General features: G+C 52.5%; 7 protein-coding genes across 7 annotated transcripts; 6 read left to right on the forward strand and 1 right to left on the reverse strand.

Moving 5' to 3' along the window:
- Window positions 1-801: 801 nt before the first annotated feature.
- On the forward strand, window positions 802-2,201 carry BJX68DRAFT_203237 (pirin family protein). Its single transcript, XM_071037591.1, has one exon. The coding sequence runs from the start codon at window positions 1,142-1,144 to the stop codon at window positions 2,006-2,008; it is 867 nt and encodes a 288-aa protein (XP_070902299.1). The 5' UTR covers window positions 802-1,141; the 3' UTR covers window positions 2,009-2,201.
- Window positions 2,202-2,731: 530 nt separating this feature from the next.
- BJX68DRAFT_263637 (uncharacterized protein) lies at window positions 2,732-4,095 on the forward strand (the record flags this gene model as incomplete). The annotated part of the gene is made up of 4 exons (XM_071044744.1): window positions 2,732-2,977; window positions 3,054-3,276; window positions 3,353-3,470; window positions 3,534-4,095. 4 exons carry the CDS (start codon window positions 2,732-2,734, stop codon window positions 4,093-4,095), a joined length of 1,149 nt encoding a protein of 382 aa, XP_070902300.1.
- A 1,538-nt stretch (window positions 4,096-5,633) lies between these two features.
- On the forward strand, window positions 5,634-6,596 carry BJX68DRAFT_263638 (uncharacterized protein; the record flags this gene model as incomplete). The annotated part of the gene is made up of 1 exon (XM_071044745.1): window positions 5,634-6,596. The coding sequence occupies one exon, from the start codon at window positions 5,634-5,636 to the stop codon at window positions 6,594-6,596; it is 963 nt and encodes a 320-aa protein (XP_070902301.1).
- Window positions 6,597-7,143: 547 nt separating this feature from the next.
- Window positions 7,144-8,031, forward strand: BJX68DRAFT_263639 (uncharacterized protein; the record flags this gene model as incomplete). The annotated part of the gene is made up of 1 exon (XM_071044746.1): window positions 7,144-8,031. The coding sequence occupies one exon, from the start codon at window positions 7,144-7,146 to the stop codon at window positions 8,029-8,031; it is 888 nt and encodes a 295-aa protein (XP_070902302.1).
- A 425-nt stretch (window positions 8,032-8,456) lies between these two features.
- On the forward strand, window positions 8,457-9,788 carry BJX68DRAFT_230041 (uncharacterized protein; the record flags this gene model as incomplete). The annotated part of the gene is made up of 1 exon (XM_071039158.1): window positions 8,457-9,788. One exon carries the CDS (start codon window positions 8,457-8,459, stop codon window positions 9,786-9,788), a length of 1,332 nt encoding a protein of 443 aa, XP_070902303.1.
- Window positions 9,789-10,157: 369 nt separating this feature from the next.
- On the forward strand, window positions 10,158-11,203 carry BJX68DRAFT_230043 (putative urea hydro-lyase/cyanamide hydratase). The gene is made up of 2 exons (XM_071039159.1): window positions 10,158-10,728; window positions 10,796-11,203. Exons 1-2 carry the CDS (start codon window positions 10,188-10,190, stop codon window positions 10,993-10,995), a joined length of 741 nt encoding a protein of 246 aa, XP_070902304.1. The 5' UTR covers window positions 10,158-10,187; the 3' UTR covers window positions 10,996-11,203.
- A 1,063-nt stretch (window positions 11,204-12,266) lies between these two features.
- Window positions 12,267-13,413, reverse strand: BJX68DRAFT_230044 (uncharacterized protein). The gene has a single exon (XM_071039160.1). It carries the CDS (start codon window positions 13,161-13,163, stop codon window positions 12,468-12,470), a length of 696 nt encoding a protein of 231 aa, XP_070902305.1. The 5' UTR covers window positions 13,164-13,413; the 3' UTR covers window positions 12,267-12,467.
- Between the last annotated feature and the right edge of the window lie 135 nt (window positions 13,414-13,548).

Here is a 13,548-nt window from a genome sequence, read left to right on the forward strand (position 1 = left end):
TTCACTTTTGCATCAGCGCAGGAATATACTTGGCCTGTCGGTTCCACACTTGGAGCTCTCGAGTTTAAAACATCGAAGACATCGGCGGGAAACCAGTATATCCTCATAGGAAACAAGCGTGACCATGTTATATGGAGTGTGCAAGACCATGGCGGCGAAGCAGAAGGCTCAGATCGTCATCCAGATCGTCGAAGCTGAGAAAAGCCTTGCATCGAGACGGTTCGCCAAGTTCGGTTTGCTCTACTGCGCGGACTCTCCCCCCCGCACCTGCCCGGTCAATGGCTGTTGTTCTATAGTGACACAAGTGATGCCCTGGCCAATGTCTATAATCCTTGGGTATATGACTGCACTCGTGTATAGAGAAATTGCTGGCGCGAAATCAGGTCTGCGATACCAAGTAATGCTACAAGGCCTCTTGCGTGGGCAGCGGCCGCATTATGATGGTAGGGTTACAGAGGGGAAGTATGCATGGCAAAGGAGGTTTTAATAAAGGAGCAGCAGGAGATGAAAGCATCCATGGTGGCCGAGTTGGCGTTTGTCGAGTTCGAGTAGGGCATCTCGTCTGGCAGACATGTCGTAGGGGGCTTCGGCTTCGGATTTACGGATATTCGGCGGAGCGTCATCCCTCAATCTTCTCAGCCGCAGCGGCTGTGCTGTCCGGGATACACTTGACCTAACAAAGTATAGTGCTACGCACGGCCACCAGCGGCGTTTAAGATGACATCATGATTGGCCCAGTCATCCTTAACAATCAGTGACAAATCCAACGCGCCGCACTGGATGCTCAGCAAATCCTTATCAACGCATTATCCATCCGTATTTCCATGCCGATTCTCGAGGGTCCAAGGCGCGAGGAGAATGTTCCTGAATAGCAATCCAATCGATTGCAATCAATTACTGCTGGGATTCTATTAACAGCTTTTGAGTTCGCTGCTTAGCCGATGCTGATAAAGGATCTGCGGACCCACTGGACCCAGCGAGATTCAGCGAGTATAAAAGGCTCTGCGAGGGTCGCCATTGAGGAGATATCATTCTGAAAAAAGCATCAGTGTCAGTCAAGCACTACAACTGCAACTACAAGCATCTCCATCAAAACAAAAGCATTCACCACACAATCAACCCACCACAACCCACAACAGCAATGTCCAAATCCCTCTCGCACGCCAAGATCATCGCCCGGCGCTCCGCCGACCGCGGGTACGCCGAACACGGCGGGTGGCTCAAGTCCTTCCACACCTTCAGCTTCGCCAGCTACTACGACCACAAGTACACCAACTTCGGCTCACTGCGCGTGCTCAACGAAGACCGCGTCACAGCACACAATGGTTTCCCGACCCACCCGCACCGCGACGCCGAGATCTTCAGCTACATCCTCTCGGGGGAATTGACGCACCGGGACTCAATGGTTCGCAAGGGCGCCGAGGGTACACAGGGAAAGGACTTTTACCGGATGAAGCGCGGCGACGTGCAGTTTACGACGGGCGGAACAGGTATCGCGCACTCGGAGCAGAACGAGAGTGACAAGCCCGTGCATTTCTTGCAAATCTGGGCGCTGCCGTGGAAGACCGGGTTGAAGCCGCAGTATCATACGAAGAGCTTTGATGAGGAGGCCAAGAGACAGGGGTTCGTTCCCATCTTGTCGCCGCTCAAGGGTGGTGTTGATGCTACGCCGAAAGAAGAGGCGGATGCGGTGCCGATGATTGAGGGGACGATTCCGATCCATGCGGACTTTGTCATGGGGGCGGGGCTTATTGGGGAGGGGAAGAGGTTTGAGTGGAGGGTTGGGGGTGGTGAGGGCGTGGTTGAGAAGAGGAAGAAGAGGAATGTGTATGTGCATCTGCCCATGACCAAGGGCGGCAAGGCCAAGATTCGCCTGGATCAGAGGGAGGACGCGGTGTTGAGTGAGGGTGATGGAGCGTTCATCACGGGGGTCAATGTTGGCGATGTCCTCAGTGTTGAGAGTGTCGGGGATGTCGAGGCCGAGGTTATTGTTCTCGACAGTGATTAGATTGCTTTTTTATCGTTTCTTTTCTTTTCTTTTGTATATATCCTACTGATGTACTCACGAAGCATGTAAAATTTTTGTTCTTTTTCTACGTTTATACACAACCCGCTCAATAATACCGATCCACTCTGGTATAAGAATGATCGCTTGTCGATGTTTTTCATTTTCATACTCTTATCAAGTCGAAATAACTAAGATATACGAGGTAGACGAAGCTGCCAACCCCCCTACGATATATGTCCCATGGCAGAGCCCGGGTCTCCAGAAAACTCGCTCGAGGTATATCAAGATGGAAGTAGTTTTCTAAAATGTGATCAAGGCTTGATCAAGCAGAAGACGAATTTCAAGCGATCCTTTTTTTTTTTTTTTTTTTTTTTTTTTTTTTTTTAATTTTGCGAGATAAAGCGCCGGGTCTACTGTCACGACTGGCCCTAATCGTAGCTAGGACGGGCACTAATTTTAGACACAAGGCTTGTTTCCGGTTGAGATCAAAATGACTGGCAAGGCTGTCTTACTTTAGATAGCATGTGGTTGCATCCCAGTCACCTACACTCTGGTCAGATAATAACTCATGCCGGCTCTCGGTTTATTGGGAGAGATTGGAATCCCATAATCAGAACGATGGCGGCCTTTTGTTCCCCTCGTAGATCAAGCCGCTATAAGGTAATGCTCTCTTCGCTACGGAGTCGAAGCCCCTCAATAACCCCGTCCCCAAAATCCGCGACAATGCCCCTCGAGTCCCGCAGCTGGATCCTCCTCGCCGTCTCCTGGCCCCTCTGCGCGCTCAGCACCCTCCTGGTCACCCTCCGCATCCTCGTCCGCACACACCTCCTCCGCACACACCTCCTCCGCTCCTTCGGCTGGGACGACACCGCGATCCTCCTCGCGCTCCTCTGCGCGATAATCAACACAATCCTCGCAACAATAAGTGCGCACCACGGGACGGGGCCGGCACGCCGCGGACCTCACACCGTACCAGGTCATGGAATCCACGAAATACAACTGGCTCTCGCAGGGGTTCCACGTCATGTCGACTAACTGGGGCAAGGTCTCTGTGGGACTGTTTCTGCTGAGGATTATCCAAAAGGTCAAGAGCCGACGACATGCGCCGGTGATGTATGGCGGGTTGGTTCTTATGACGCTTGTTAATGTTGTTTGTGTGTATACGATTTACGGGCAGTGTGCGCCGACGCACAGGCTTTGGGATCAAGCGGTGCATGGCGAGTGTTGGGATCCGCAGGTTCAGAGGGATTATGCGTTTTTTCAGGGGTGTAAGTTGTCTACCACATGCTCCGAGGAAAGCTCAGTGCCTCTGGTGATCTATTGTAAATAACCCTAACATAACAGCTGCATCCGCCTTCTCGGACCTCGTCCTCGCCGTATACCCGCTCTTCACAATCTACCATCTGCAGATGACACGGAGACTGAAAATCGGGCTTGGGATTCTACTATCTCTTGGGATAATGTACGCCCCTTCCCCCCTTTCCTTCCCTCACTCCCCCCAAACCAGTACCACAAATATAACCAGATGCCCGTACAGCGCCATGACCGCCGCAATAATAAAAACCATCAACCTCTCCTGCCTGACAAGCCGCTCCGACTACCCGTGGGACACCGTCAACCTGGTAATCTGGATCGCGATCGAGCAGTACCTGATCATCGTGGCCGCGTGCATCCCGACACTGGCGCCGCTGGTTAATCTTGCCTGGCGCTGTAGTAAGGGGAGTAGCAGCTCGAATACGAATCTCGCCGGTGCTAGGCCCCGAAGTGCCACGGCGACGAAGCACTTCTTTTCCTCGCCGTATACCAGTGCGCAGGCGGATGAGGCCATGTATCCGCTTTCGTGGGCGCGGTCGGGGACGGCGAGTCGGGGGACGGGGAGTGAGAGGTTGAGCGGTGCGAGTGGTAGTGACAGTGTGAGTTGTGGAAATGGGGGCGGCAGTGGCACTGGGTCTAGGACTGGGACTGCCAGCGAGGATCCGGTCGCGGCGGCGCGCCACGGGCGGGGGATTCTAATGACGACGGAGATTTGCGTCCAGTCGGAATACGGAGGGCCAGTGGCCGGGGAGGGCCAGACTGGGCGGGTTTGAAATAGGTTAATACCATACCTACCTAGATTAATTGATTGATACCATGCAGTATGCACTGCCAAGCAGGTTTTTATGCAGCGTTTCCTCTGATATTGCTTCTGTGTGCTATCTACCTTCTCCGCGGACTGGGATCTTGGGCTATTAATACTGCACATATTGAAGTGATTGATCCCAAATAGTCCAAGCTTACTCTGCGCCATGTAGAAGTGAGACGGACCATCGGTTTGTGTGGAGGGCTAGCTGCCGATGGATGAGCTGTGGGTTAGATGGGTATAGTGACAGCTGTAGTTAAAGGGAGGACGCACCTAGGTCAACGTCTAGGTCAGCAACGAAAGAGGCACACGACTGAGCAACTGGTTCAGCATTCCAGCGAGTCTCAGAGTGAGTCTCCAGGTAAATATTGCAATGAGAATCTTGATATGGATGCAGTCAATATCCCAGATCGGATCCGAATGTGGGTCTAAATACTGCAAGAGGAACTCGAAGTGATAGGGGAAATGATGACCTTGGATTAGGTAGACCCTCGCGATAACTCTAGATTTGGAGGCTATTGGTTTCCAAAGTAAATAGAGCACTCTAGAGATAGTACTGCACCCCAACCGCCTGGCCCGAAGTGAGTGACGGACAATACATCGTATAGTAAGGGGGCTTTCGGACAAGATTCTAGCGGACGCAACGAGTCGAAACTAGGTGAGTAAGATCAGGTTGAAGAGACAAGCGGCACGGTGACCAGGGTTAGCCTTATTAGCACAAACACCAGGGTAGTGCATAGCGAGACTCTGAATCCTTGCAAATCGTAAAGATACTTGAAGGAATACATGATGTAATGACATTCCAACACAAACTCTATAGCGATACAGATCAAGGTACCGGGGATGATTGCATAGGAGTTGCAGAGGTTCGCAGCGAGAGGCGAGCTTCTTATGGAGCCTGTCCAGCGGCCCTCCACTCCTTCCCTAACAGTATTATTGTCACAAGGTCTGCAAGGTGCTAATATTAAAGTCGCTTAGGACTGATCTTATATTCTCAACTCGGCCGAAATCGGTTGTGAGAACACCTTTCTGGCCCGACGTGGACTTTCCTAGAGGAGCGATCCGTCTATCGACCCGTGATATATCACACCCGTAAGCGGAGTATAAGGCTGGCAAACTTTGCGTTTGGTTTGCGTTTCCTGAAAGTGCTGCTGTTTGAAGCTCGGTTTCTTTGCCTGTCACTGGTTATATCTGACAGATGCTCAAGATCGCTGAATACATCTCTATCCATCCACCATGGATAAAGAAACCTCGACTCTGTCAGATGACTTTGTTGAGTGAAAGGGTCCATTACATGCGAGCACTGGATACAAAGGCGTGCTATCCAGACAATGGCGGGTGCAATAAAGATCTGGTCTGTTCCTATAATCAACAATGGAATGGTATTCGAAGAGTGGAGATAAAGGAACCATGCACCTATAAGTAGACCAACAGTGTGCACCCTCTGATGGTAAGTGGGTTATCGCGTATCCCACGCCCACCTTGTCACCATCATCAGCGCCAAAAATGTCATCACATGAGAACCAACTCCTTGGCTGCGACCACCCAATGCAAGAGCCAAGTCTTGAGTGCACACTAGAAGCCCCTGTCGACATGACCTCCGTCCGCGATGACTTCTGGGCCTTTTTCGGTCAGACGGAGGAGGAGTGGAACGCACTGGACCAGAACCAAAGTACCTGGACTGGACCGAGCACGTTCCCACCATACGCGGAGTGGATTGCGCAGGATGAAGGGAATACCGGCTTGAGCATGGTCCCCACTGACGATGTGCAGATGACTGACGATGATGCTGTAGGTGTCCCCAAGCCAACGCCATGCGTGCCTAGTGCTGTTGCAGGGGGTGTTGATGCTGGCTATATGAATCCCAGCGTGACCCTATCGCCACAGCACACGATAAGTGGCGGCGCCCTTCCCGGCGATGTTGCACCGCAGGTTGAGGCTATTCCCACCAGCAGTCTAGATGACAACACTCTCAGGCACACTACGGAGGAAGAGGAGCGCGAGGCAATGAAGACAGTAGTCCAGGCCCAAGCCAACTGCTGCGCCGAATGCAAAACGCGCATCCCGGAGCAGCCATCCGAGCTCAGAGGAATGATCACGGACCTTGAGCACATGTACCAGGAAACCTGGAAAGAGCTCCGAGTCGAACGGCACCGGAGCAGCAGATACAGGAGGGAGTCGCATGAGATGAAGGTGAAGCGTTTGGAGGACCTGAAGCAGCACGAGGTAAGCGAGGCGCTCAAGGAGCTTGAGGGCCGGTACCAGGAGGTTCGGGATGAACTGAAGATCGAACGCAACAAGAGCTTTACATATAAGAAAATGGCGTTTACGGAGAAGGCGACGTATTCAGGGTTACTGGCTCGTGTGGCGGAGCTCGAGGAAATGAATGCGAAGCTGCAGGGCAAGTATGAGGCGGCGATGGCTATAGTAGGGAGGCTCCAGGGAGAGCCCAGGGAAACGGCTCCATAGGGACGCCTGCAAGTGATAATTCAAACATTTAGGGAATGAATTCATTTGAAGCATCTTATAAGCATGTGCTTGATAACCATCCAGATTGCTCTCCGTAATATTTCCTATATCCCAAGATGAGTACTGTAAGCCAGCTATTATAGAACAGCACTTGTAGTGCCAGGTCAGGAATCTGCCATCCAGGCCAACCGAGTAGAGATACTAGGCAAGCCTGCAAATATAGACTTTGATTTCGACCCGCCCAAAAAAGATGACTACATTGTCTAATGATCGATGCTTTGATCTGGCGGTTATTTTGAAGGAGGGGCTCCAAACCGCTCTGCCTGCGAAGTCGAAAGTGCAATGGGCTTTGTTCTCGAGTAAAGGGCGGTACTAAGACATAGTGCACAAAGCAGAGGCATGCCCAACAAAGGTTTCATTGTGCACGAGCAAACAATGCCATAATCCATGAAAGAAGGCTAAACAGGTATAAATAGACTGACAATACCCCTGGGTGGGGCAGAGGTGCCTCACTCACCCACCACGCACAGCTTCACATCAAGTCGACATGTCGACACAGCAGAACAAAGACCCCAACCAAGCCAGGGCAACCCCCGAGCAAGTCCGTCTGACATCGCCAACACCCAGCAACACCCAAGGCATCGATAACATGTGGACCGAGTTTGACAAATCGGCAGAGGAGTGGTTTGCAAAGGGCGACGCAGGGTTTGACGACGTGAGTATACCCTTATATACCGGACCGAGCATGACTTCTCCAGAGGTGGAGATGACTGGTGCTGCAGGTGTGGCTGAATCAGGAGCTTCTAATGGAACTGCCGCAGATACAACCCGCACAGTCGCTGCCGATGCTAACATGCCATCGACACGAGATGGTACAGCCCCAGCGAGTGCAGGTACCATTGACCCAAGCCGTGTGGCGGCGTTTGCGAAACAGCGCGAGAATGCCAAGCGGATCTACGACCGGAGACGCGTCGAGTACGAAAGCGGCCCCCCCAATGTCTTTCAACCAGTGAGACAAGCGAATCAAGAGGTTGTGGTCCAACGGAAAGATACCAACAATGAGCTTCGAAATGCATTGCAGAGGATCCAGGAGCTTGTGCTCGGATGGGAGGAGGATATCAAACGGTTTCAAACAGCGCGGCGAATGATCAGCAGTCTCCAACTCCGACTGGATAATGACCAGGGTAAACTCAAGATCCAACGGAACCGCTGCGAAATGTTCCAGCGGCTCGTGCGCTTGGACACCAGGGATCGAATGGAGACGCACGCTCGCGTGGCCGAGGTGGAGGCGATGAATCTCAAGTGGCAGGACAAGTATGAGGTGGCCAGGGCTGAGGTACGGAGGCTTCAGGAGGAGTTGATAGGGGCCCACAACGAGCTCAGCGAAGCGAGAGATGTCATCAAGGCCCTTGAAGCTGATAAGCAAAGGGAGTAAGAAGATCCCTGAAGGATGGCGGAAGCCATGGTTCAGCATGAATGCTTTTAGGCTGGACGCCTTGGAGATTACTCCGGGTTTGGAGACCCGAGTGCAGGGATGTTTAATCTGTTTCGAAAGGTGCTCTACTAGGGGTGTTAAATACTTTCTTATTATAGCATAGGAGTAATTTGAAAACCAGTTATTCATGTTTCATCATTTCCGTAGTTGCGAGTAAAAAGGGCAGTCCCTGGTCCGCCATTCCGACACGGAAACAGAAACTCGTTGAGTCCTTTATCTGCCCTTGTAGAGGCGTCAAGGACACACGTAGCTGACTTACAGGTTTCCAGCAAACAGACAGCTCAGGCTGCGCTAACCTCATTTGTCGTAACCTCGTATGTTGTAGAGGCGGAGCCCTTCAGCTCCGTCAACCCCGCAACCCAAGCATGCAAGGAGCGATGGCACACCTTTCTGATCTACCCGTGTCAATTCTGATCGAGATATTCAAGTACACCATCGAGGACTGTGATTATCTTCCCCTTCTTTTGATATCCCGACACCTGCGTGACATTGCCGAGGACGTCATCTACCGCGACATCACCGAGAACCTGCTGCACGTCCCAGACCCACGTCGCCGGCTCTGCCTCCTCTTCCGAACCCTCCTTCACCGTCCGGACCTGGCGTCTCGCGTCCGCAACCTGACCATCAAATGCGCCCGCGACATCCTGAGCCTACCTGTCCGACCAAGCGCCGCGCAGCATGAGTTTATCCAGGAACTGCAGCGGCACCCTGGTGCGACGGCGTGGATAAGAGCATGTGAGAACAATCTCATCGAGCCATACATTATGCTTCTTGTAATGTTGACGCCGAACCTCTTACATCTCGAGATCGAGGCAGAATGTACGTCAAGGATGATTCCGGAGATGTTTGATCCCAAGGCTCTCGCCTTGCTTTCCGATGACCGGCGATTTACCTCGCTACGCTCGCTCACGTATGGCTCTGGGAGGGATCGCTGGGCGGCTGACATGACCCCCTTTGCTTCGGCTGTTCCATTCCTTTACCTTCCCAACCTGGAAGAACTCCATCTGACCGGGCTGTTTGGGAGGTTTCATGGATGGCTGGAGGGCGGACCACCGACGACGAGAATAAAGCACCTCTCCCTACGCGGGTTTGCACTCGATATGGGGCGGATCGATGAGGTCCTTGCTGCGTGCCCGCGCCTGCTATCATTTAGACTAGGCGCAAGGTACAAGCCCAGCGGGATTTTCCTGGCCTACGGCAACTTGGGTCGCGCCTTCCTTCAAGTCCGCGAGACAATTCAGCTGATCGACATTAGCTATGGCGAGGGTATTATTGGGTTCGACCAAATCAACCCGCCGACCCCGCATCCCTACGACGAAGAGCGAATGTGCGTGTTTCACGACTTCCCTTCCTTGTTTGATCTCCGCATCCCAATTGTCGCGTACCTCGGAGCGGTTCTGCAAGACGCTCCAGATCTCGAGTCCTTCCTGCCAAAAGGGCTAGAGACGCTGCGGTTCTATGACGATATTTGGGCGGTGAATGCGGAGGAGAGCGCTGAGCTGTACTGGTCGACTTTATTTCACCGGCTGCACAAAGTCTTGAGCAACAACTCTCTACCAAATCTGTCCGAGATCAATTTCTTCATCCACGAATCGGCGGGTTGGTTCGACTTTGAAGAGGCGATTGACGGAATCAAGGCAGCTGCTGACCGAGCCGGAGTCGCCATCAGATACTGGGGGGTTGCTGATGACCAGTAGTATCTTTTTTTGTCATCATAAAAAGAGCGAGACTGTACTTCCCGCTGCCTCGGGGGCCACCAGAATTAACTTCCTAATCTGGCATAGCTCTGGTGAGAGGGGGTGGCCAATCGTGACTCGATCCGTTGACGAGCATCGGGATTTGTAAGGGCAACGTGGACAGGGCGCAGTCCAGACCCCAAGAAGACGTCACACTTGATACTACCCCAGCCTTATTTCTCACCAGCTTCCATAAGCACAGAAAGTTAATAATGCGGACAGCTGAAGAGTATGACCCAGCATAACTCTGGTCGTGGGCTGACATGCTCTATACTCAGAGAGCATAAATAGCCCGTGTATCCTCCTGTTCCTTTCTTATATTCCATATCAACCACGATAATCATCCCAATACCACAACCCATGTCTTCAACCCTCGAACAAACTTACGGCTTCACCCCCGTCCCCTCCTCCCCCAACACCCTCTTCACCACCTCTTCCATCTTAGAATCCAAAATCCCACCACCATACACCCCAGTCTCCTCCACACCCATCCCATCAACCCCCCTCTCGCAACGCATCCAAGCCTACGCAAAAGCTCATCTCCCGGAACCAACCTACAACCACTCCCTCCGCGTCTACCACTACGGCCTCGCCATAAAACGCTACGCATTCCCCGAATGGGAATTCGACGACGAAACGTATTTCCTCACGTGCGTGCTTCATGATATCGGAACGACGGGGGAGAATCTGCGCGGGACGCGGTTGAGCTTCGAATATTTCGGCGGATATCTGGCGCTCGATGTCCTGCAGCACGATCAGGACGACGACAACAAGGGACGCGCCGTTGCGCCCCGCGCCCAGGCCGAGAGCGTAGCCGAGGCGATTATCCGGCATCAGGAGCTGAGGGATGTTGGAAGTATTACGGCGGTTGGGCAGTTGGTGCAGTTGGCTACGATTTTCGGTATGTCATTCTTCCTTTTCTGGGTACTTGTTCCTCGGGGTCGGGCGTTTTCGGCTAACATGTCCAGACAACACGGGCGGCCACGCACACCTCGTCCACGAAGACACGGTCAAGGATGTGATTGAGCACTATCCGCGTCTGAAGTGGAGTTCTTGTTTCGCGAGGACGGTTGAGGAGGAGGTTGGCTTGAAGCCGTGGGCTCATACGACCGTGTTGGGGGATTTCAAGGGCCATATTATAGGGAATCCTTTTAATCGCTTTGAGTAGGGTTCTGCTTTGTGCGCGTTTACAGTGTGCTTCCTGATGTTGTAAGTAGTCCAAAAAAGAAAAGCCTATTCCTGTGATTGTTTGCCCCGGAATTCTGGGAGAGAATATATCAATGTAGCGTCCTGTGTCTGAGCAGAATGGGGTACAATGCGAGAATATTTAAGAGGGTAGTACAAAGGACCAGTTATCAAGGAACACTTGGTCCAAGACAACCTCATGAAAGGGTGAATCGGGATACTTCCCAGCTCCTCCTGATACTGGGGAGGTCCTCCCGTTATTGGTATTTGTAGCCTTCCTCTCCGAACCCCGTGTCCCCCTCAACCACCACTCTCAGGGCCTCCTGTGGTGGAATGGATGTCTAGAGGGCTTAGCATAAGTTGCAGATCGCATTCTGCTTGATCAATGGACTCTTGGTCACGATTCGATTGCTCGAATAATAATACATGTTATTATATACATGTTATTTTATACATGATGTTAACCGATATCCTGGCAGAGGCTCAGGTTGGCTTGCCTCGGGCCCTTATCTTTCCACTCGCACCACCCTTGTCAGCCCCAGTGGCGGAGCCGGTCGAGAGTACTGATTCATCATCGGCCCCAATTTCCAGGGCTTTTTTGGGCAAACTTTGGCCGGCGTTGGTCGGAGCGGGGGTAGGTTGGGGGTGGGAGCGCAGTGGGATCCGTCGCGGATCCCCGGCATTGGCGCTTGATGCGCCGGCAGGAGTCGAAGGGGAGGCGCCGTTGGTCGGTTCGCCCTGAAGCTGCCGTATCTTGTGGTCGAGTTTCGCCATCTCGTACTCGGTAATTTTGTCCATGACTTTGCGTCCTTAGCTACTAATCCATTGGAGATTGGGAAACAGGTACTATACGCCGGTCGAAATTCTCCTTGCCAAGGAGATTTATGAAGAAATCGGGGGAGACCTCGTGGACCATATCCCCTAGGGGAAGCTTCAACTTCTCCCTCCTATTTACATACAGCCTATTAGTTACATCCTAGGCCGAGCGTATCAGTACGCGCTGTAACGTACCGGGCGCCGAATCTCTGGGAGAAGCACTCCCACGCAGCCGCCACTACCAACAAAAAAATTGTACTAACGACCAGGATCCAAACGGTCGACCAACTGACCAAGCCACTGGCCGCCGCTGTTACTGCCTCCATGGTAGGGAGGGCGGGCGGAGTGGCGGGCGAGGAGTCGGCGGCCGCAGGAACGGGGGTGGAGAGGACGGGCATTTGGTCTATGAAATCGAGAACTTTTAACAAGAAGAACTTTTCCGTCTATTGTGAGGTGGTCGATTGCTACATGAGATCCCATCCACGGCCAGAATCTGAAAGAATCATCTCGCTGTGACTCCTTCGCTCCTACCGTAGAAGACAATGGTAGTTTGGAAAGAGCATACTTCCGCCCTCGACGTAATTTCACTGACATGCCATAGTACTTCGGTGAAACAAGATTCGCTCAAAACGAGCTAATTTATGGATTCCAGACCATAACATCCATCATCTGGTGGCTGACAGTGTCCTCCGCCCTTGGCCGAAGACTGTATGGAAGCGTGATTGGGCTTTCAAGATTCGCTATCGGCTCATTGATATTATAGTACTGCGTGCAGCAAAGGCAAGCAGGGGTGCAATGCCCCTGCCAAACACCAAACCTGGGATCCCGGTCCTCTAAGCAACATTGGCAGTCCACTCTCGCACAGCACCCTCCTGACTGGATGCATCGCATAAGGAGCAGATAATCGTGGAACCAAAACTTGTTTTGCCTGCGGCAGTAGAATGCTCGGTAGATTGGCGTGTGCCTTACCCGTTCCTCTGCAGCGCGTATAGCTTGTTTTATCTGTTCGCAGACCGCTCGATTCTCCTTGAGCTCGAAATAGTACATCTGCCACGCTTCTCTTGCCAAGTCTCGCGCCTCGTCACTTGTCCCGTTTCTCTCCAGGTCGTTAAAGTAGGCGGTATTCGTCGCGAACCATCGATTCCGCTGCACAGCAATGCCCATGGCTTCATGGGACCCGAGGAGTGTGTGGAAGGCGTCCCACTCCTGGTCGGTTAACCCAAAAACCTTGTGCTGAAACTTTCGAAATAATTGCGCGCTTCGCTTGTCTAGCCAGTCCTCCACGAACGCAAAAAGTCGAGCCATTCCCGTCCTACTAGGCTCCGTGAGGGGCATGGTGGGCGTTTGTGCGTATCATTCAATCACGGAAGATGGCTGAATCGGACTAGTGGCCAGGCAAGCGAATGGGTAGATGGCGTGGCCAACCAGACTCGAAAGCACGATCGTGCAAGCCAAGGGGGGCGGAGGGGAAAGGGTACTCGGAGGACGAGGTAGAATGAGGTAGAACGAGGTCTCTGGATGGAAGCGGAAGGGAGATTTTGTGTTCGTATCGATAAAGAAGGATTAAGATGGAAGATCCCCCTGATGAGAAAGATGGACGTATGTTGTGAATGTAAAGCAGGCGGCCGAAGATGCAAGCGATCCCGTCCGCAGTGAGGGACCCTCAACACTCGACCTGAAAGTATATTATGAGTCAGAGTCGTCTGCTATTGAACGCGTT

The sequence above is a fragment of the Aspergillus pseudodeflectus genome (assembly GCF_044049435.1).
Source record: "Aspergillus pseudodeflectus strain CBS 756.74 chromosome Unknown BJX68scaffold_8, whole genome shotgun sequence".
NCBI lineage: Eukaryota > Fungi > Ascomycota > Eurotiomycetes > Eurotiales > Aspergillaceae > Aspergillus > Aspergillus pseudodeflectus.